The sequence below is a fragment of the Triturus cristatus genome, chromosome 6 (assembly GCF_964204655.1).
Source record: "Triturus cristatus chromosome 6, aTriCri1.1, whole genome shotgun sequence".
Lineage (NCBI taxonomy): Eukaryota > Metazoa > Chordata > Amphibia > Caudata > Salamandridae > Triturus > Triturus cristatus.
Genome location: NC_140589.1, coordinates 142,168,510 through 142,191,439, shown reverse-complemented (window position 1 = coordinate 142,191,439; position 22,930 = coordinate 142,168,510). Strand labels below are relative to the sequence as shown.

Genomic DNA, 22,930 nt, shown 5'->3' with positions numbered 1-22,930 from the left:
GCTAAAGCGGGCATCAAGTTCCACAGACGCAGAGAGCTAAGGAAGGGTGACTGAGTTAATTAATGTCGCTCCACGGGAGGCCTCAGGCTGGTCAGCCATGTAGCGTGATTGGTAAAAGGACTGGAAAGGCTGGAGTTTGCCGTCTGTCGTAGTGTGGGAGACGTTGCCCACTTTGATTTCGCCTCTGTGTCTGTGTGTCTGGAGGGCCCGAAGTTTATGAGCCAATAGGGTACGTGGTTTGTTGCCCTTCGTGAAAGTGTGCTCCCGTACAGCCAGGATATAGTGCTCCCTATCAACCTCCGATTTACGGAGTTGGCCTTGCACTGCTAGGACTTTCCACCAGAGTTTATTCGAGGAGGTGTTTATGTTGCTGTTTGAGGGTCGTCAGATCTGTGGTCAGTTGGGATCTAGTGAAGTCGCATACACGCTTGAGCCTGCCTGCTGCCTGGATGAAGTGGCCCCTAACAACTGCCTGGAGTGTGTCCCCGACTGTCCGTTTGTTGATGTCTCCCATCTCGTTGTGTGCCAGATATTGAGTGAGTTCCTTTTGAATCATTGCTTTAACTACCGGGCCACGGAGGAGTGAATCATTGAGGCGCAAGGATCCGCACCACGGCGTCCCGGTGGAGATTGGGGGAGATGGGGGTGCTGGTCAAGTATGGCATGCTTCAGGTGTTTATCAAGAAGGATAAGATCAATACGTGCGTGAGTAAGTGCAACTTGCTGCCGAAAAGTGGGAATATCCTATGGTAAGGGGATGGCGTGTATGCCAAGCTTCTAGTAATCCTAGGTCCGTGAGCCAGGCCGTGCCTATGAGGATACCCCGGTGTCCCTCTCTGTCACTGGTGTGATTGGTCTTGGGAGGCACAGCGGACTATATTGAAGTCTCCCCCTATTATGAGGGGTCCTTCTACAGACGCCACCATTGTTTGAAGTGTGTCTTGGAGAAATCTTTGCTGTGCTCGTGTTGGGTGCATAAATAGACAACAGGCACATGTGCTCACCCTCCCAGTGGCCATTGACCAGCACCCATCTGCCCGCACCCCCCCAGGAGCGTCGGTTACGCTCGACTATGGTACCTGTATGGGCTCAATAGCGCCACCTGTCGTTTTTAGTGCGTGAAGAGGCGTGGTATTGTTCAGGGAATTTTGGGAATTGAAGTCTGCAAGTGTCTGAGTGTGAAAGGTAGGTTTCCTGAAGGAAGGACACTTGGGGTTATAAAGAAAAAAATCTTTTTTAACAATACTAAGGCATTTGGCTGGGTTGTTAAGCCCCCAGGTGAAGTAGGTGGCTACTGTTAGGGAAGGAGGGGGGATAGGAATGTTGGAGGTGGTGGAGTGGGAGAAATGCAAGTATGTCTCCCTCCCAAGAAGGTTTTGTCTGTGAGTGTGAACGTTTGTGCTTGTATGTGGTGTGTACCCTTCCCCCAACATAGGGTAGAAACAACAGAAGAAAACAAACAGTAGAAACCAAGAAACAAAAGGCCTGGGTCAAGGCCCAGGGAGCTCCCGTGGTCGAGGGGTGACCTCCTCAGGGGTCTTTAGCGCTCAGTGTACACATGGAGTTCGGGGAGACCAGGATGTGGAAAATTAATTTGCGAGGCGTGGCCTGGGGACTGCCAGGAGGATTCGGTGCTGTTCACGGAGTGTCAGCAGTCTCAATCTGCGGCTTGGCCGGTACTTGTATATCCTGTACGCTGGTTTTTCCTAAGTGTTCGATGAGCCGGGTCGGGCATTTCATGGCTATGCAAAGGGCCACCACTCTATGTTAATGTTAATTGGGATTTGTAGAGCGCATAATCACCGGCAGGTATCCAAGCGAAAGAGAGAGTAACTATGTCCCACCCCAGTGAGAGACTGTTAGTCTCAGGTCAACACTTGTGTTATGTCCAGGCCTCTATAAAGAGGAGGGTCTTCAGTTTTTTTATAAAAGGGAGAAGGGCTTTTTCCTTATGAAGGTTTCCTGGTAGCTTATTCCACAGCTGCGGGATCAAGACCGAGAAGGCTTATCCCCCTTTGGTCGTTGTGTTGAACCGTGAACAGGCCAGCCGGCCTGCCTTTGATGACCGGAGGGTACATCCAGGGACGTATCTCCCCAGGCGCACCTTGATGTATACTGGAGCCTATCAATGAAGGGCCTTGTGGGCAATCCAGAAGCCTTTGAACCTTGCTCGCTGTTTGGCGGGGAGCCAGTGTAGCTGTTGCAGCAGAGGTGTGGCCCGGGCCCGTCTAGGGAGCTTGAAGATCAGCCTGGCTGCATCATTCATCGTTACGTGCAGCTTGCCTCATAGCTTTTCAGGTAGTCCAATATATAGCACAATGCCATAGTCTTGGATGGACCTGATCAATGCAGTCACCACCGTCTGCAGGGTGGGAAAAGTGAGGAGGGGTGATAATTTCCTCAGCTGTCTCAGCAGGCCTATGCAGGTCCCAATCACGGAGGACACTTGATTAGACAATGTGAGCTTGTCATCTATTTCAATGCCTAGGCTTTTAACTACTGGAGCTGGAGTAGGTGTGGGGCCCAGCTCTGGTGACCAGAAGCGGTCAGTCCATGGGTTGCTTCCTGTGGTGATGGCTAGGACCTCAGTTTTGTCCGGATTAACTTTGAGTGAATTAGCTGTCATCCAGTTGACCACGTATCTAAGGATATTTTGCACACGTGAGTGGGCTTGAGAGGTATTGTCAATTATAAGAATTCATTGTGTGTCATCGGAGTAGTTGAACACCTGGCAGTACATGCGGGCTAGAGCCCCTACCAATGGTCTGAGATAGATATTGAACAAGAGCGGAGATAGTGCCGACCCTAGTGGGACTCCGCAGGTTAATGTCCCTTTATTGGACAGGCAGTCACCCATCTGGTTCCTTTGAGTCCGGGCTGTCAGGAAGGAGGCGATCCATTGATATACCATCCCACTGATGGCCATGTCCCTGATTCGTGCCAGGAGTTGGCCGTGGTTGACTGTGTCGAACACAGCCGTGAGGTCTAGTAGAACTAAGGCACACTATTTCTTGCTGTTGGATGTGAGCCTGAGTTCAACCTGCACCGACAGTATCACCAGCTCTGTGCTGTGATGGGCCCTAAATCCTGCCTGCCGAACCTCGAGTAGCTGTTTCTCAATAAATAAGGACAGGGTTTTAAGGACGTGCTGTTCCAGTATTTTAGCCAAGACAGGAGGTTGGGATACGGGCCTATAATTCTTCAGGTTAGTGACGTATGCCCCCACCTTTTTCAATAGAAGGGTTACTCTGGCTTCCTTGAAATTACTGGGGACCCTCGCATTTTCCAGTGATAGATTGATCAGAGCGAGAATCTCTCCCTCAAACCCTGGTAGAGCCATTTTGAAAATCCTTGGTGGGCAGGGATCCACTGGTGAGCCTGACTTAATTTGAGCCGCAATGTGGGACGTGGAGTCATGGTCTAGCCTCGGAAAGGAGGCGAGAGGCTCCCTAAAGGCACATTGTAGCTCATCCATAATCCAGGGGCTCTGGCTGGTGGGGGCGTTGTGTATGTCAGTTAGGATGTCCTTTACTTAACCTAGAAAAAAGGTCAGGAACCTGTTGCAGTGTTCTGGGCTAGCGATTGTTTCCTGCGTCTGCTTTTGACTGAGTTCCTTCAGAGCTCTGAAGGTTTCTTTTTGCTTGTTATCTGCCTTCAAGATCGTGGCCTCATAGTACTCGGCCTTTCTTGCCAGAATGGCTTTTTGTACTTGGCTAGCCTGGCCCTGTAATCCTTGAGCGCCTCAGGGTCATATGACTTACGCCACTGCCTTTCGTGTTGGCGTAGGGTATGTTTCTGTACCCTTAGTTCCTCCTTGAACCAGGGGGCTCCCTTGACCTTATTCCTCACTCTTTCTCGACAGGCAGGTGCCACCCTATTAATGGCTGCTCTCAACTGGTTGGTGAGGGATTCACTCTCCTCCTCAAGATCCTCCGGCTGAGATGTCCTCGGTGAGCTGCCTCGCAGTGCGTCCCCTAGGCTGCCTGTCTCAATTTTGCTCCATCTTCATACCATTCGCCATTCCAGGGGGGGTTGCTTGGGGCGCCTAGCTTGGAGGATCCGGCGCCTGATCAGGTTGTGGTCTGACCAACTACATGGTCTGATGTCTGTCAGCATAGCCGGCGGCTGAGTGGACCAAATGAGGTCTGCGGTATGTACCTTCTCATGGGAGGGGGAATCCACGAGCTGCTGCAGCCCCAGTCAGGCCATGGTTTCCTCTGACTGACTGGCTTGTTACTCTCTAATTATCTGGTCCCAGTGGTAGTTGAAGTCACCCACCACCAGGAGTTGTTGGTACCAGGAGCGTAGGTAGGTGACTATTTCAGTGAGAAGATCGTTGAACCGGGGGGTTGATCGAGGGGGGTGATACATCACCAATATTGCCAGGCACAGGGCTTGGAGCATACTTTTGCCACTAAAATTTCGGCGCCCTCTAGGTTCTCTCCAGCGAGCTTTTCTACAACTAGCTGTTTGTTATAGAGTAGCGCTACCCCTTCTTTTCCCATCCTGCCTATTGTGTACTCTAAGGGTAGTGCTGCTACAATATCTGCACCTGAGCCGTCAACAAGCCAGGTTTCTGTGATTGCTAGGATGTCAGAGGCTTCCTCCTGAAGGAGGGTGAAGATCTCTAGACTATGCTTCTGGAGGGATCGTGTGTTGAGTACTCCTGCCTTTAGATCCATGGTGTTTACTGACCCTGTGCCCTTAGGGATATGTGGCTGTGTAGCCCTACTCTCTCCTCTCCCCTGTGTAGTAAGCTATGAGTGTATCTTCTACCTGCTTCTCCAGGGGGAGAGTTCTGCACTCTAGTGCCCGCAACTCCTCCACCAAGTAGGATTGGATTTGACCAGGGGTCCTGGCCCCTGGTCCCGTTCAGGCGCGGACGGGCGCAGACGAGCTTGTCTTAAGCGTGCCTTTGGCGTGCCAGCGGCACGTCCGCTCCAGCGCATTAGTTATGCACTCCCTCGTCCCTCGCCCCTCCCTTCTGCCAATGAGCCCTGCAGAGCATCAGCTGTGTTGCTCACAACCACTAGACCATGTTGAAGCAGCGGAAATGGTGTAGAATGGTGCCTCGAATGAGATCCCAATAGGAATGTGCTTCAAATTCAAACATGTAGTAGCACAGTTCTTTAAAACATATTTAAAATGGAAAACAGATTTAAAAGGATATTTATGGGCAGGTTCAGAAAACAATAACCGCTTTACCGCGCGTGTTCCCTGGAGTGATTATAGCGTGTCTCACAATTGCTGCGCATCCGCTCCAGCGCATTAGTTATGCACTCCCTCGTCCCTCGCCCCTCCCTGCTGCCAATCAGCCCTGCACCCAACCACTAGACTGCGTTGAGGCGGCGGAAGGGGTCTATGCGCTCTGTTTGTGGGAATAGGTGCCCCGTGTTGTGCTTTTGGATGGCATCGGAGAGGCTTTGAGGAAGATCAACATCTGACACAGTGGCTGGGACTCCGCAGATGCAGATGTTGGTGCATTGTGACCTGTTTTCTTAGTTCTTGCACTTCTATTAGAGGCTGATTTGTTGGTCCTCAAGTTGAAGGATCCGTTGCTGTAGTTCCTCACATTCCTTAGAGTGTTTGTCCAACGTTTGTTCGGTCTGTGCCATGCTGTTTCTGAGGGCATTAACATACCACTGGAGGGCGCGGAGGTCGTGCTTTACTATCTGTTTTTACCCCCTGATGTTGTCTTTACTTTCTTGGAAAAGTTGGAGGAGAAAGCTCTTAGTGATGGATTGGTCCTCTTTGGCTGCTCTCAACCCCTCCACTGTGGATGATAGTGGTGTAGTGCTGTTGGGGTCACCTTGGGATGGGTTCTGGAGGAGAGATTTTATGTAGGAAGCTTTATTGTTGCATCCCCCCACCATAGCGGCAGAGGCTCAGGTCAGGCCACGTGGGGAAAGACTGTGTGGCGGCTGGTCCAGCCTGCGCAGGTCAGAGTGGATGGGTCAAGTGGGGCCCGCATTGGTGAGTGTACAGGCCATTGCCTGGTCTGCTGAGTGGTGGGTGGGCCAGTCGGGCAGCAGGCTGAGGGACAGCTGATGGCCTATGTATCTCCGGGGGTGATCATTTTGGAAGACATTGAGCTTGGGGGGTGCTGGCCTCACCTTGCCTCTGGTGGTGTGCACGCTCGTGGCTCAGTGCCATCTGGGGTCATTCAGAGTAGGGAATCCTCTGTCGCTGAATTGGTGGAAACTCTCTGGGCTGTGCCGAGGCCAGGAAGGACTGATGTCTACCAGAGGGCTCGAGGGGTCAGCGCTGTGCCACCCATGTCCAGGAGAGGGCCGGGCTGCAAGAGGATGCAGGCCTCACCTGGTTAATGGTGGCATGTGCTGTCACTTGCAGGGTACAAGGGACGTGCCTGATGGGTGAGCCTGGCATTGGGGTCTATGCCCTCTGGTGCCAAAGTGGGTCAGAGGCCGCTAATGATGGTGAGGTCTTTCTGGGCCCTGCCTAGTTCTTGGATGATCAACGTTCCCGGGGACGTAAGAGGCAGGTGCTGGACTGATCATGCATTGAGGGGTCCAGGGCGTGTGTGAGATGCCGTCAGCCCCCAAGGGGGTCTGGCAGCTCTGCTGTGATGGCCCAGTGGAGCTGCCCCCAGATGCCCACAGGGGGAGCTGGAAGTCTGGTCTGGCGTGTTCACCAGGGCTGCGCGCCTAGAATCTGCATAGGCGGTGCTGCTACCCCGCTGCAGGATGATCCGGTGTCACCCTGTCATCTGCCTCGTGGAGGGCCTGGGCTGAGTGTGGTGATTCAGAGGCGCCCCTAGGTCTGCTGGCCCCCAGTGGTAGCCGGAAGTGGTAGAGCTATCCGGAGGTCTCAGATGTTAAGGGGGGGGGCCCAAAATGTGAGGTATCCTGCTTGGATTAGAGGCCAAGTGGGGAGCTATGCGATTACATGTCTGCCATCTTTTTGGGCTTGGCCACGCCTCCGAACTTGTCTCTTATGCAGCGTTTTATGCACATTCAGCTCCTTCAGATATTTCTCCGCCATGTTTCATAGCTGCAAGAAAAGTAAAGCATGGCAGACCTCGTGTAATGTTAACACTACTTTGTAAATATTGCATGTGCTTGGACTCATGTTTGTCAAGTATGTTTTAAACATGGATTCAAATATATGACTAACAAGTACAATAACGTCATACCATGTTTCATTATTTAAAAAAATATCTGGAATCTCAACCACCAAGCGGCGACAAAGTTTGAAAGTTCTGCCGATGGATCTACTGGTCAAATATGACAATCCTGGTAATAAATGTATTTTTCAATAATGCTCTGTCGTTGGCCATATCTCAGTAGACACAATTGAATTCTTGACTTCCATGTCACCTACAAATAAAGTCTGTGTTCTGGTAAAATAGTGCCATATCATATTTTTCTTACAAAAGATTATGGTCTACTGCCCAGTAAAATCTAAATCAAATTTTAAACAAGGACACTGTAGTTGGGGTGCAGCTCACATGACTTAAGGAACTGTAATTTCCTGTGGTACATGTAAACAGTGATGGTATATTAACTTGCCAAGATAGATTATAAATTATTGGCTCTTCCTAGATTGCAGGTATACAATGAAAGGCTTCTTAAGCTAGCTTCAGACACCCATCCATGTTCCTAATGTAAAAGTTACATTAGCTAACTAGGAAGAGACAGATTTTGACTGAGTTTCGACCATTTTATGTCAGCTAAATGTAACGGCCGGACAGAAAAATTCTTAATCCGCCCAAGTCTGTTTAGTGACCACCATCAACTTATCCTTGCATTAATGCTTAGTCTGACTCAACAATCCAGGGGTAAGGTATCAGACACAGATATAAAGTTACAAGGAGCTAATGGAGTCACCATTAAATGTTCAGGAGTAAATCCAATAACTTTCATGGATAACCTGAAAGCAAAAAACAAAAAGATACTGATATTTGTATGGATTGTTCTTCAATAGATCAGGCAAGTATAACTGCTTTTTAGTAACATCATGTCAGAAATTGCAGGGGACTTAAAAGTCAAAAAGAAGAAATCAGTTCACGAAAATAATCCAAGATGGCTCAACCGGGAATGTTCCAGGCTAAACAGGGAACTAAAAATAGCCCTCAAGGCGAGACCAAGAGATGGTGTGAAAATTGGTACCCTGAGGAAAGAGTGTAAAAAAACTGTGACTCACAGGCAAAATGAAATTCGTGAGGATGCATGGGATAATTTAGTGCAGGCTGCAGAAACAAGAAATGCAGCATTATTTTGGAGGATAATTGACCACTCCTTTGTAGAGAGAATACAACAGTGAAAATTGAATACGCTGTCCCCCCCCGAAGATTGGATCACACATTTCGAGCGTATTTTTAACGCTGATGCTGTTATAGTTACCAACTTAAAGAATAGTAAATGTATACTAGTTGAACTAGTAAAAACACTAGCAACTATGATGGAGGAAATTAAATCCGCCCTACAAAAAAGTAGTAATGGAAAAGCAGCCGGGCCGGAGGGGGTACCCATTGACGTATTTAAATGTAGCATTGATTTTTGGATCCCTATCTTATTAAATGTTTTTAATGCCGCTTTAAGGGGGTATTGCCAGCTTCCAGGGTAGAAAGTATTATTGTTCCCATATTTAATAAAGGGGACAGAGGTAAGGCGAGCTGTTACCGCCCCATATCCCTTCTTGACTTTACCTCCAAATTGATGGGCAGAATTCTGCTGGGGAGGTTAGAATAATGGGCTGATGAGAACAATATTCTCTCAGAAGCACAGTATGGGTTTAGAACGGGTATTGGAACAGTGGAACAGTGTTTAAATCTGGAGTTATTAATAGGAAAGTATACCCTAGCAAAGGATGGAGTATTACATATCTGCTTCGTAGATCTCACAAGTGTGTTTGATCTTCTTAATCACGCTAAATTGTGGCAAACCCTGAAAGAGCTAGGAGCACCTATAGATATTATCATATTTTTAGCCCAGATTTATGCCTTAATAAACTCTAGAGTATGGTTTGGAAAGATGGGGGAATTTACTCAGGATTTTAGGGTTACACGGGGAATACGCCAAGGCTGCGTATTGGCGCCTCTCCTATTTTCCATATATATTAATAACGTGGACCCCTTTTTACAAAAACAAAACGTAGATGCCCCTAAAGTTGGAACACGTATAACCCCAGTACTTTTCTACGCAGATGATGCGGTGTTGTTGTCCAGGACAGCAAATGGATTACAATATCTAATAGAAACATTTGCCACGTACATGTCAGAAAAAGATTTCCAGTTAAATCTCAGTAAATCTTTTGTTATGACATGTGGGAACAACAGGCCGAAGCATAAATTACATCACGTGGGAGGAGTAGCTATAAGTAGAGTTCCAACTTTTTGTTATTTGGGTTTACTTTTTAATAGAAAAGGTACCTGGGATACACACATTAAATCTTGTAACTTACATTTTTTAAGAATTATCAAGAGTATTTTTAGATTCTCAGTGAAGTTAGGAAATAAACCCGGAAGCGAAATCCTTGCTTTGTACAGAAGTAAATGTGTGACAGGAACTTGCTATGGGGCAGCTATATGGGGGAGGGCGAACATTGTGGCCTTACAAACCAAAGAAAATACATTTTTAAAGAGAGTGCTGGCAGTTCCTAAATCCTAAGCCAATTATATAGTGCATAAAGAAATGTCTGTACTGTATATAAGCGATTTTATTAATATAGCGGGGCTTACCTTTTGGAGAGGAATATGGGTGAAAGAAGAAACTAAGTTAACTAAAGATTTAATAAAGGATTGTTTGACCCTTGATCACAGCAGAAAAATTCCTTGGTTAGAGCGTATTCTCAATTTGCTAGCATATTGTAAGATAATATTTGATATGGCGAAGCCCGAGCTTATCTAGGATGTTAGTAAAAGTGATTTAAAGTTGAGATATGCCTCCGCAAGGGAACTTGACAGTATGGAAAATGCAAGTCAAAAAAAGAGTGTTATTGCCGATTGTGAAATCCCTTCTGTACTGGGTATACAAACATATCTGCTCCTGGTAAGCAGCATCCAACACAGATTTTATTTAACAAGGCTTAGACTTGGTACACTACATTATATAATAGCATTTCCAAGCATGAAAAAGTGGTCCTATAAATTTCCTAATTGTCCGTGCGACGGAAAAAACCCTCAGACTACTTTGCATTTTTTGCTGTTCTGTAGCTTCTATAATGACATTAGGAAAAACCATTATTTTTGACCAACAGGCACCATCAGTACAAATGTGCCTTTCATTTTCTATGTAACATGGATAATATAAAAACAGTGTATTCCGTTATCTCTTTTATACAAAGGGCAATAAAGATTAGAAAATATGTCTTATTTGGACGTCTTAACATATGAAGATCTTAGCGACTGAATTTAGTTTAATCATTTAAAATGCTATGTAATAAAACAATATTTCAACTTTATTATGATTACTACATAGTTTATTGTACTTTTTCTGCTTATTATGCATTGTTTTTGCACATGGGGAATTGTTTCACATGCATTTTGTATAGTTTTCAACTGACAAACAGAAAGCTATGAACTATTGGTACTTTTAAAAATTTTATATATTTGAAAAAAAATGCTGTTTTTAAATCAGATTAGTGTGTTTTTTGGATGCTTTTATGGCTGTAGATTTTACTCCGAATAAAGCTGATTTGACTTGACTGTGTTTCTAAACTCAAAGTGGTTATTGTATGAAATTGAATTATTTGCTGAACGGGTGAGAGCCTATCTTAAATAATCACAATCCTTGTCATGGCAAAGTCACTAAACCTGTGCTAGCAGTCAGAGTTAACTTAGAGACAATGTGTATTAATGCAGTACTCAAACAGTAATAAAGTGAAAACACACTTTAGAAAAGTAAAGTAAATAAAAAAAAAAATTAAATAACATCAAAACGTAAAAATTCTATAAGTAGAACCAGAGATAGGAATTCAAATTTAAAATAGCACCAAAATGCGCAAGGCCCCTACCGTGCTTAGCTGGTCACACTGGCTCGGGTCAAAGTGAAACGACCATTATGGTTAGCTTGCTGCACACAGGGACCAGGTTTATCCGTATGGAAATTCAGCTTCTGACAGCAGGTTGCTGGAGAGCAGGCTCCAGTGCGGTCATTGACGAAGGCGAGAAAGCTCATAGCGGTAGAAGTCAAAAGTCTGCGCCCAGAAAGGCGTAGACAGTTTGCTGCTTGGCATTGGTTCCGATCAAGCCATCTTCTTTCAGACTCAGAAACTGTTCTGGAAGTCAGATCTCATTCACCTGGCTTAGCCCGGCCACTGATATGAAGGCTGCGGTCTCCGTTGATTCTCCAGACAGAAACTGAAACACCTAGGCAGCATTTCCAAGTCTTGAGACATGCCTTAAAGGGCTACTTGAGTGTGTGCACAAGGAGTGCTGCAGCCCACTAATAGAATTTAAATTACAGGCCCTTGGTGCATGTAGTACCATGTATGCAGGACTTGGAGTTAATTAAATGTGCCAATTGTGCATATGCCAATTCTACCATGTTTAGGAGGCACGTTACCACAGATTAGCAGTGGTAAAGAGTTCAAAGTTCTAGGGCCAACTAAAAGGGATTCAGCAAAGAAGGCACAAATCTGGATGACTGCCACGCAAAAGATGGTATTTTCCAACAGATAATAATTACGATTAAATGGGTGGAGCTACGTTCCATTCATTGCTTTCATTGAGATGGCCCTTTCTCCTTTTCAAGTCTGACAAATTCGAGGGATCACAAGACGTTTAGCTTCTTCCTACCAAATTTGTTGACCTGACACATATTGCGCAAACTTCTTTATCACAAAGAACCTTTTTGTTGAAAGACTTGTGAACAGTACTTAGTTCATTGTACCCACTTTGTTTTGCTACCGGCAGCCAGAGTCTCCGCTATGGGGGAATAATCTCCAACCGTGAAACAGCATCCAGTCTTCCAGGTTGGCCCACAATGGACATGGTGCAACTTCTGGACTGGGTTCTCTAGTGGGCACAAGCCCAGTCCAATAGCCGTGCGCCAATGACCATAGACGAAACAGGCATTTGGTGGCCATCCCTACATTTGGTCGCTATCCTGTTCATATGGTGGACTTCCCTAACATATGGTACCAGTGTCAGAACTATCGAAGAAACCCCTGACATATGGTGGGAATCTGTGGCATACGGTGCTTGTCTCTGACATTGGATGGCCACCCATGACATATTGTGGGTTTTCCTGGTACACCTTTACATTCCTGCCATGTAGTGTCCATTTCTTACATATTGGAGACACTGCTGTCATGCTGAGCATCCCTTAGATATGGCGGGCAGCATTCCTGGAATCTGGTGATCCTCCATGGCTTTTTGTGGCATATGAGAGTGATACATGGGCATGCAAAGCTTCACGTGTGAACGTGAGACAGTGTCTGTCCATGTGGGTCTGCAGTATAAACGAGAGCTCCTGATGAAAATTATATTGGAGACATAATTAGTGAATTTACAATATATGACAAGCTGGTGTTTGAGGGCCATATTATTCTTTTTTAAAATAGAAAATGAAAAGCTAATGTTTTTTATCAAAATTATGTTTTTACTGAAAATTTAAAGCTGGTGCATGAAGTTATCAGAGTTTATCTTCAGGGCTAGCCAGTGTTTCGGCATGTTTTAAAAATGTCTGCTGTTTAAGTGTTAATTTATGCCGCGCTTGGAGATTTATTGCTGATGAAATGGGCTCATTATATTAGTGCCAGACATTAGTTCCTCTTTTGGGAGCTATTTCTCGACCTGTGGAGAAGACATTTCATAAGCTACATTAATAGTGCCTCTGATATTATCACCGCTGCACCACGGGGTAAGCCGGGGCATTACTCTTCTCAGTGAGCCTGTAAGCCTGTTTCACTCAGGCACAGCACTGCTTCTTATTGTCTGAGATTGTGAGACGTGTATAATTTTGTGCAACGTTTAATTTGCACATAATAAAAAGTGAAGGCAGTGGTTCAGTAACTAGGGGTGCGGGAAGTGCTACGCACCCCATAAAACTTGACAGAGTTTAAGATGGAGGATGAAAAATGAAGGGACACCTCAAATGTTTTTCTTCAGACAGCCTCTGTTGTGTTTTCAAAGACAGCCGGACACATATCCCCTGTGCTTGTGGGGAGCTGACGTCACTGCCAGCGGCCGCCACTCTAAACATGGTTCCAGGACCACTGACGGGGAATGCTGTGCTTTTTGCATTATTAGAAAGGACAGAATACATATCTGATTGTTTAGATCTGATGTGTCACCGCAGGAGTCTGCAAGATGTGTTGAAGCCTGTTTTTTTTAATTATCCATGAAGTGGGCCAGAAATCAGCAATCTCATTAGTCCCAGTTGTGCGCTCTGCCCGCCATTTTGAGATATTTAATCAGCGATTGGGGGAGTGTCAAAGAGATTCCTTGCAAACTGACGCTACATAAGAGCTTCATCCAGATGTCAAGTTACAACAATGAAACACACAAAGGTGATGGGAGGCTGCCTGCAATAAGTCCAACTACCGGCAATAGCTTGGGGTAGCACTCCACAGCATTGTTCTTTTGCTCACCTCGCCACATCAGTTTGAACCCAGCCATATGCATATTAGTCTTGACCCAGCTCTGCATGGGAACAGTCCAGCCCGAACTGCCAGGCCAGGTCCTCCCTGAACCAGAACACAAGCAACCCAGGACCGGCTTCACCCTAGTTATGGGCTCTGCAGGTACATGCCAAATCCATCGTTTTTTTGCTCACCATGCCATTCCAGTGTGAACCCAGCCATATGCAAATCAGTCTTGACCCTGTGCCTCATGGGAACAATCCAGCCCGAACTGCCAAGCCAGGTCCTCCCTGGACTGGAAACAAGCATCCTAGGACCGGTTTCGGGGTTTCACTCCTCTTCAGCCAGGATAGCTTGGTTCCAGTGACATAGTGAGCCCAGGACACATGTCTGGGCATACCCATGCCACTTACGGTGGTACATGAAACACGCACAAGGTGATGGGAGGCTGCTTGCAATAAGTCTACTTATAAGTTACTCCAATGTTCAGGTTCAGATCCCCAAACGTAGGGGTTTTTCAGGTGCCCACAGTGGCCTGCTACATTAACTAAAAGACGCAGTAGGAGGAATCAAATAAAAGTTCACATATCCACGTTCATCACAGAGATTGCTTATTCTCTCTACTAAGTTTTTGATAATATATACAGCAATATGTGGCTGAAAGAGGACGAAGAATACAATATGAAGTATTTTTTAAATCAGTACTCATAAAAGGCCAAAAAAGTGGAAGCTGGGAGGGCAGCATTCCCTCTTATGGTCGCAGTGCGACCCTGATTGGTGATAGCTCCTCTTTGGTGCCAGGATGGGCATGCACCCGACGATGCACACAAGGTGGGTGGAGCCTGAAACGTACACAAGCAGTTGTCCCTCTGTGGTATATCAATTCTTCTAATGTGGAAAGGATGTGGCGTAACAGCCAGAGCCGCCAACTTTGGCACTGGAGAACCAGGTTCAAGTCTCGGCGTGGGCTCAGCATCCTGTGATTCTGGACAAATCTCTTAATCTTCTGGTGCCTACTGAAATGTAACTGGTTCTCATGTAAAGCGCTCCATTACCTACGATTTGAGTTTGCGCTATATAAAACTGCAAAAAAAATAATAAATACCAAGGTGTTTCAAATAAGAGTTCTTTATGGATCAATGTAAATATGCTCCTTCCAGGAGAGGGAACCCGCAGCATCTGCCACAGATGTGCTCCTGAGGTGACAGGGGGCGCTCTCCCCAGGGCTCCCCTGGGATGCCACACCTTCCTTGGGTCTGAGACACAAGCAGAGCCCACAAGGAAAGTGCCAGGAAGAGCAGGTGCCAGGAAGAGCAGGGGACAGGAAGAGCAGGGGACAGGAAGAGCAGGCGACAGGAAGAGCAGGCGACAGGAAGAACAGGGGACAGGAAGGGCAGGGGACAGGAAGAGCAGGTGACAGGAGGAGCAGGTGACAGGAGGAGCAGGGGACAGGAAGAACAGGGGACAGGAAGAGCAGGGGACAGGAAGAGCAGGGGACAGAAAGAGCAGGCGACAGGAAGAGCAGGGGACAGGAGGAGCAGGTGACAGGAAGAGCAGGGGACAGGAGGAGCAGGTGACAGGAAATTCGACAGACTACAACTGAGTCTGGAGAGCACCGAGATTCACCTACTGTCATGCCACATTGATAATGTATTTTATTTATTGACTTTGCTCATTTATGAAGTGATGGCTGCCTAAGATGGCAGAAAGGACAAGGCAGAGAATTCTCTCTAAAAAGCACCGTAACAGAAAATAAATGTTTTCAAGGAAGGACAGAAGACCAGATAGTTCTTGATCTCTCTGAACCCAAGGACCCTTAGCTTGGGGGGTAGACAGCAAAAAAAGTGGCCTCTGAAATATCTCTTAATGTGTGGAGCACATGGTTGGCGGCTATTTTCTGAAACGGGAATTGTCTGTTTGCAGCACCTCAACTAATTCCAAAGTCTCACATCCGGAGAAGAATCTGTTGGCAGTGCTTAATTTGTAATAAAATATGTGCCAGGGCCCTCGCCAGGAGGCCGCTGAAGCTTTAACAACGCGTTGCTTTGCCAGCGCTGCCAACAATATCTATGCAACTACCACCCATAACACTCCTACAAGTGTGATAATTCAGACTATTTCAGGTCCCAAAAGCTGTAAGAATGACTTGGGTGTCAGTAGTTAATCGTTTTAAATGTATTTTGAATTAGTAAACAGCTGTTGTTCTGCTCATCCCTAAATTACAGACAGCGCCACCTTGTGGCAGACTGTTATAGTGCTGGTGTTCACAATTAAGTGCCTATGCCCAGCACCGGAAACCACGGGGTAAAATTAAGCACTGTCTGTTGATGAAATAGACACAATTAATAGACACAATTAAGTTACACTCTATGTTCCACAGCCAGCCAATGAAATTTCGTGCCGGCTTCGTACACATGGACGAACATGCAGAATGATGGCACCATTCTAACATGGACAAGTATCACCAGATAAAGAGGCAGCCCTAAATATTCAAACGAGTAATCATAGACAGAACGCAGGCTGCAACTACATGAGGAAGTTTTTTTTTCTGAAGAGACCGAGGGCGAAAACAATGCACCAGCCACAGGCATGACCTAGACATTGAAGTATGGCTCCTGATATGGAATCACTCCTAGATATTGTGATTTTCCAACTTGAATTGAGGTGTTTCCAATGCAGGGCGGCTCTAGATCGTCATCTCTTTGTGTAATGTTGCTTGCTAAGAGCAGAGGCTCGGTTTTGCTGCCATTCAGCGATAAATAGTTGTGGCTTATACGCTGGTATATTACCACCAAGCAACTTCTAAGATTTGTGGCACAGGGTGGGCATATTTACCTAGCCTGATGATTGGATGGGTGTCCTCAGCATGGGCTGGAGCCCTGCATCCAAAAGATGTCATTAGGGCAGAGCTAGATAGACTTTGCGGCAATCCACGTCACTGCCAACTTGTCTGTCATGTAGGAGGCAAACGTGCCTCAGTGTGAATAATCAGAAATTATTGACACTAGTGAAGCACTTTTCCTCCAATGCCAATGTCACCCGCCTACTGAAGTAAAAAACCCATGTTCCACCTTATCTAAAGCAGCAAAGAGATCTAAAAGCATCACTCGTTCCAGATTCCCTCACCCAAGATTGTTCTGATCTCACCCAGAGCTGCCACAAGCGTGACTTCTGTTGCATGTCCTGGTAGAAACTCCACCTGCAAGGAATCAAGAATCTGAAGATCTTAAGCCAAAATGGCTCCTCGTACCCTGGCGATCTCCTCTTGCCTGCGGCTTATCCAGCTCCATTAGCTCCACAGAACGTATCACACTCTGGAGAAATTGTCCCAGATGCCCTAGATGTTACAGTGGACAGGGCACCCTGATACATATGATTTGGGGCTGTGTAAACATTAAACCTTATTGCCCAAGAATTCAGCAAACCCTCACTGAGGTGACTGGGCAACCAATAGACTTAATAACCAAGGTTGCCTTGTTGGGGCGAAATGGGCAAAATGGGTGGAAGCTGAGCATCGCGTGCATCCATTGGGTTGGCCAAGATAGATTTTGTGAGTAGATGGAGTGCAGAAACTCTCCTCAGCATGCAGGGATGGACAGATGTGCCGCCTTGGTGCACATGCTATGCACTGCATGTGGGTGTCCATGGAAGGATGATAAGATTTGGAAGGTAGTGGGGGCTTGGCTAGTGGAGACATGAGGGGCCACACGGTGGATGCCCCAAGAATTTGATGCAATTATTCCATTACGGTATTCAGCATCTCTGAGTCAACTTCCAACGATGTGTCACAGAGCTTTGCCGCCGAATATGAATGTGATTTACTTGTTTATCTTGTCATATGCCTACGTCTTTATTCATTGTTTTCCATTCTCTCTTTTCTGTATTTTTGTTAAAATCAAAACATGTTTTACAAAAAAAAAGTATGAAAATCTTCGAATATCTTAACTGCTGCTTGGCTGGTATCATTTGGGTCAAGACCATGATTTTTAGAAGGGGTGCGACCACCCCAAAACTTCCAGAGTTCTGGGATTCTCCGGATAGCAGACTAGTATTGAATAGCCCCGCCACATAATACACGTCCGGCAAAATGTCAGCAAAATAACCACTGGCCAGGGGCAAACCGGAGAGCCATGCCTGCAACCCGCAATGAACCGGAGAGCCATGCCTGCAACCCGCAATGAACCGGAGAGCCATGCCTGCAACCCGCAATGAACCGGAGAGCCACGTCTGAACCGGAGAGCCACGTCTGCAACCCGCAATGAACCGGAGAGCCACGTCTGCAACCCGCAATGAACCGGAGAGCCACGTCTGAACCGGAGAGCCACGCCTGCAACCCGCAATGAACCGGAGAGCCACGTCTGAACCGGAGAGCCACGTCTGCGACCCTCAATGATCCGGAGAGCCACGTCTGCAACCCACAATGAACCGGAGAGCCACGTCTGCAACCCGCAATGAACCGGAGAGCCACGTCTGAACCGGAGAGCCACGCCTGCAACCCGCAATGAACCGGAGAGCCACGCCTGAACCGGAGAGCCATGTCTGCAACCCGCAATGATCCGGAGAGCCACGTCTGCAACCCGCAATGAACCGGAGAGCCACGTCTGAACCGGAGAGCCATGTCTGTAACCCGCAATGAACCGGAGAGCCACGTCTGCAACCCACAATGAACCGGAGAGCCACGTCTGAACCAGAGAGCCACGTCTGCAACCCGCAATGAACTGCAGAGCCACGCCTGCAACCCGCAATGAACCGGAGAGCCACGTCTGAACCGGAGAGCCACGTCTGCAATCTGCAATGAACCAGAGAGCCACATCTGCAACCCCCAATGAACCGGAGCGCCACGTCTACAAGCCGCAATGAACCGGAGAGCCACGTCTGCAACCTGCAATGAACCCGAGAGCCACGTCTGCAACCCGCAATGAGGGATCCTACCTCCTCCTCACTGATGGGTGCCAGATTTCCCAGAGTGGTTGCAACCAAAATGTAAAGGCCGGATAGATGCAGGATTATTCATAGGGTGAAATGTTTCTCCTACTTTTATAGATATTTTTCACCTTTGAGCTGGAGAAGGTGGCAGTTTGAAGCTAAACGCTTCGGAACATTCCTAATTTGCGGTTCGCCTATTGTTTTGATCATAAGTTCACTATATGGGTCATGGTTGTGTAGGCCCTGATGAAGGGGTGATATCCAGTGTTAAATATGTTGGCTTTTCCTTTGTATTCTATGTGCACCCTTAATCGAGTTCGACTAATGGATAAAGTTGGCGAGTATTTGGAACCTTTGAACAATCCAATGGTATCACTTAAGTTCTGCTCAACATTACATTTCATTTTTTGATACAATATAATGTCCTCTCTCTCTCTTCCTCTGTGTTTCATGAGCATGTTGGTAGTAATGCTTTGGGAGATAGGTGTGACAGTGAGAGAGGCATTTTGAGTGGAGGTCACAGTTCTCCCAAGTGATTTCTTATTTCAGTCAGACTCCGCTTGTCCCACAAGTGAATGGTCACTGGCAGCGAGTGGTGGAAGGTGCACTACTGAACAACATGATTTGATTACAATTTAACTATGTCTTGTTACAAAGAGATACACTGTGAAGCTAGTGACTGATGAGTGTTGCACCACACATTTCATTAGCGTTGCTCAGCACAGGTTGGAGCAGTGGCCTATCGTGCCACAGGCGGCCAACCACCAGGGGCTGGACCGTGACAAGACTCTGCTCTCAACCCGCTGCGTGTGGACTCCACTGAATTCCACTGTGTTCCAATGTGTGCACAATTATTTTGTGTTTTACCCATTTGAACTGGTGTTGAGAATGTAAGTGCATGCACTTTGGCTCAGTTCAAGAGGTGTGCTTGTGCGAATGCCATTTGCGGCCTTTTTCCACTACAGAAATTGTGTAAATGGCCACGTCAATGATTTTTGTGGGCAGCTCATGAACCAGTGTACAATAATGGTTCGCCTTTTTTTCTGCAGGCAGAAATCTTAACCGGGGTTTCAGTCAACAGCCCTAAGGATGCAGAGGAAGCCGCAACGGTATTGTTAAAACGAGGCTGCAAACTGGTCATTGTGACCCTGGGCGCTGAAGGGTGTGTGCTGCTGTCCGAGGAAGATTCCTCTCCAAGGCATGTTCCTGCTGAAAAGGTCAAGGCTGTGGATACCACGGTATGTTTTCCAAAAACTCTACACTTGGACCTTCAAAGAAATGTTTTTAATGCGGTTGTACGGTGACTAATCAACAAGCTCATATGTTAGCGGTTGATACAAAATCTCTTGTGGTGTGACACGTACACTCTCCATCAGGACACACCACTCAGTATCAGGCAATGGAAAATATTGAGAAAGAGCTCCTTGCACGGACCCAACACAACGCAAATTTCAGTAGCGGCTGGTGTGCCGGTGGAGTGGTGAGCCGGTGGGGGCCTGGGAGGACGACAGACAACAAGGAGGTGTGAGGGAGGAAGGGGAAACGGACAACAAATAAACATTTTTAAAAATATAAAAAGAACTTACCTCTTTTCCGTGTCCTCGCTGCAGCACAGACTCCCCTGAGGCCAATCCTCACCCTGCTCTCATGTTTGAAAGCAGCGACGAGATTGGACTGAGAGTGAAATGCAAGAAGGAAAGTACTCTGAGATGAAGTTGTATCTAAAAAGGTAGATTTATTCTTTGGTAATAGCAGGACAGGAACATTAGAGGATAAGATGGTTGTAGTAGTATCAGCAGATGTATCAGCCCCACCGGGAGCAGCATCTAACAATTCCACTCAAACATACACACGAGGAACATTCTGTGACATCACTTACACTGGCTGAGCAGCAGAGTACAAAACACAGAGAAAGGACTAGACAGAGATGAGATCAGGATACCACACTGAGCCCTGGGAATTTGCATTCCCAGAGAGATTGGGAGCCTATGCTTTGCTGTCTCCAACCCAGCAACACAGCTGGGTTGGAGGCAACTCAGTGTTTATGCTGATTTGGCCGGCTTGAGACGGCCGGCCAAACTGACTTGTGCACTGACAACAGTGCAACCACTCCCTCTGCCACTGCCCTTGCGATGGCCCCGCCTCCAACACTTGCCCAGCCCTCAGACCCTTGACTCCAGTGTAAGTAACAGTAGGGAAAGTGTTGAACTTTGAAGGGGTCAGATTTATTGTTCCGGCTCCTACAAAAGCAGCAGTAGGGAAGATGGCGGACTTTGGAGGGGTTAGATATACTATTCCCACTTAAACGTTACCAACAATGGGGAAAGTGAGGGATTTTAGAGGGGATAGAACTACTACTCTCAATCCAGCATAAGCCATAGTAGGAAAAATGTTAAACTTTATAAAGTTTAGATTTAATTAATACAAAATAATTTACAAATATGTAAAATAAATAAACATAAAATATTTGTTCATAAACATATTTAAAACATCTTTTAACATTATATAATGTTTATACATTTAAAAAAAAACTAAAAACACAAAACATATAAAATTATACATAAAATAATCTTCACAAATATGAAAAATAGATTTAAAAATACTTCCCACTCTAATACTCTATAATACCAACACCAAAAACACATGAAAATATAACAGACAAAATAACAATACACATTATTTAAAACAAATAAAATAAAAAGATTAAACAAAAACATTGAACATAATATAATTAATTAGTATCCAAATGATTAAAACAATTAAATAATTAACAACTTTTTCAAATTAACCCGCTAATACACAAATTACCATATTTTTAAAAGTATCTGTTAAATAATTTAAACAAAGTTTAACATAAGTATCAAATTAGCAAACTAAAAAGTATTAAAAATTATAATAATATATTTTAAATCTTCCCACCCTTTACCCCTATAAACTCAACAATCTACCAATAAACTGTAATAAAAAACCTTAAAATATATTTCTAAATCAAAGAAAACAAAAACACACTAAAAACAATGAAACATAATTAAGCATACGTAACATTAAATAAATAACCACTTATAACGGAAAACTAATAAAACTCAACAAAATATTTGAAAAACTATATTATGTAGAAATGTATTTTGAAAAATGACATACACGTCTCACAATAATGATATTCTTATCATTTATATTCTGTCCCATATTATGTGTGACACCACTATAATTTTAACACAATATTTGTGTCTCTCAATATTTTTAAAACAAGATTCTGGTGGAATACCCTCTGCACGCTTGCTTCGGTTAGGATGATACTAGAGCCAACATAAAAGTTTGGATACGAGTTCCTCATACAGTCAGTCACTCAGGGCAGGGGTACGTGCCTGTTCATCATACAGGGCACACTCCTGCCCCAAATACTGCTACGTACCATTCCTTGCACTTACCCCGCAGTTCAGCCACCTGCCAAAGGCAGCTCCCTCTTTTGTCAGCCATTTCCTTAAGGTCCATTGTTCACCATGATGTCTGCTTTAACCTCATCCTTTATCATCTGCTTCCCAAGATTACCCCATGGACACTGCTTCGGCGCAAAGAAGAGCAGTGTTGCTGCTATTTAAAACTCCAAATAAATCGATAAATCAAAGATTTGCATCGCTGTGGTATCTCACCACCTTATGACTCTAGTAATCTGTGGAATGGCCGGCATAAAAATAACATTTTGCCCTTAAAATGTAGTGCAGGCAAATAGATGCATGAACATTAAGCCACATTCATAGTGCCTTACACCATTGCCTGTTATGGCTTGGTTAGAGTATACAGTCTTGTACACTTTTAAATTTGGTACTAGGTTAATTTATAGCTCTTCACTTGTGTCATCTGCTGCAAAGTCATCACTCAATTGTGTATGCCTCACAACAGAACCCAACCAAACCTTACCTCATGTGACAGCAATAAGATGGTAGGATGTGATGGCAACAAATAGGAGTTCAGTAGTAACTTGCTATTTAAACTATTGCCCAATAAGATAGTAGGATGTGATGGCAACCAATAGGAGTTCAGTAGTAGACCTGCTATTTAAACTGGTGCCCAATAAGATAGTAGGATGTGATGGCAACCAATAGGGGTTCAGTAGTCGACCTGCTATTTCAAACAGAGCCCTATAATAAATTAGAATACAAATGTCTTATGAGTTTCAATTGAGGATATTGGTTTTCCCATAATAGACTTATTGTATAATATTATACCGTAATCATCATGCCACAATGGTTGTCCATGTGTACACATGAAACAATTTATTCTGTAGTACTACTGTGTCTAATGCAGACAAAGCTTCTGGTCCAGATGTAGGGCACTATGTCTCATTTCCTTCATGCGGCTCCATTGTTCAGTCTGTGGGCACCCTGGCATCTACAACTGTAATGTTGAATTACTTGTGACAACCAGCACAGTGGCATCCTTGCTAATATGTGGTCAGAAG

At 45.6% G+C, this 22,930-nt stretch overlaps 1 protein-coding gene across 1 annotated transcript in view; it reads left to right on the top strand.

Moving 5' to 3' along the window:
* Window positions 1-22,930, top strand: part of RBKS (ribokinase) — a 451,979-nt gene that overhangs the window by 290,295 nt on the left and 138,754 nt on the right. Inside the window, exon 7 of the mRNA XM_085610358.1 lies at window positions 19,521-19,709. Coding sequence (XP_085466484.1) covers window positions 19,521-19,709 — 189 coding nt within the window. The remainder of the gene's footprint in view (window positions 1-19,520; window positions 19,710-22,930) is intronic.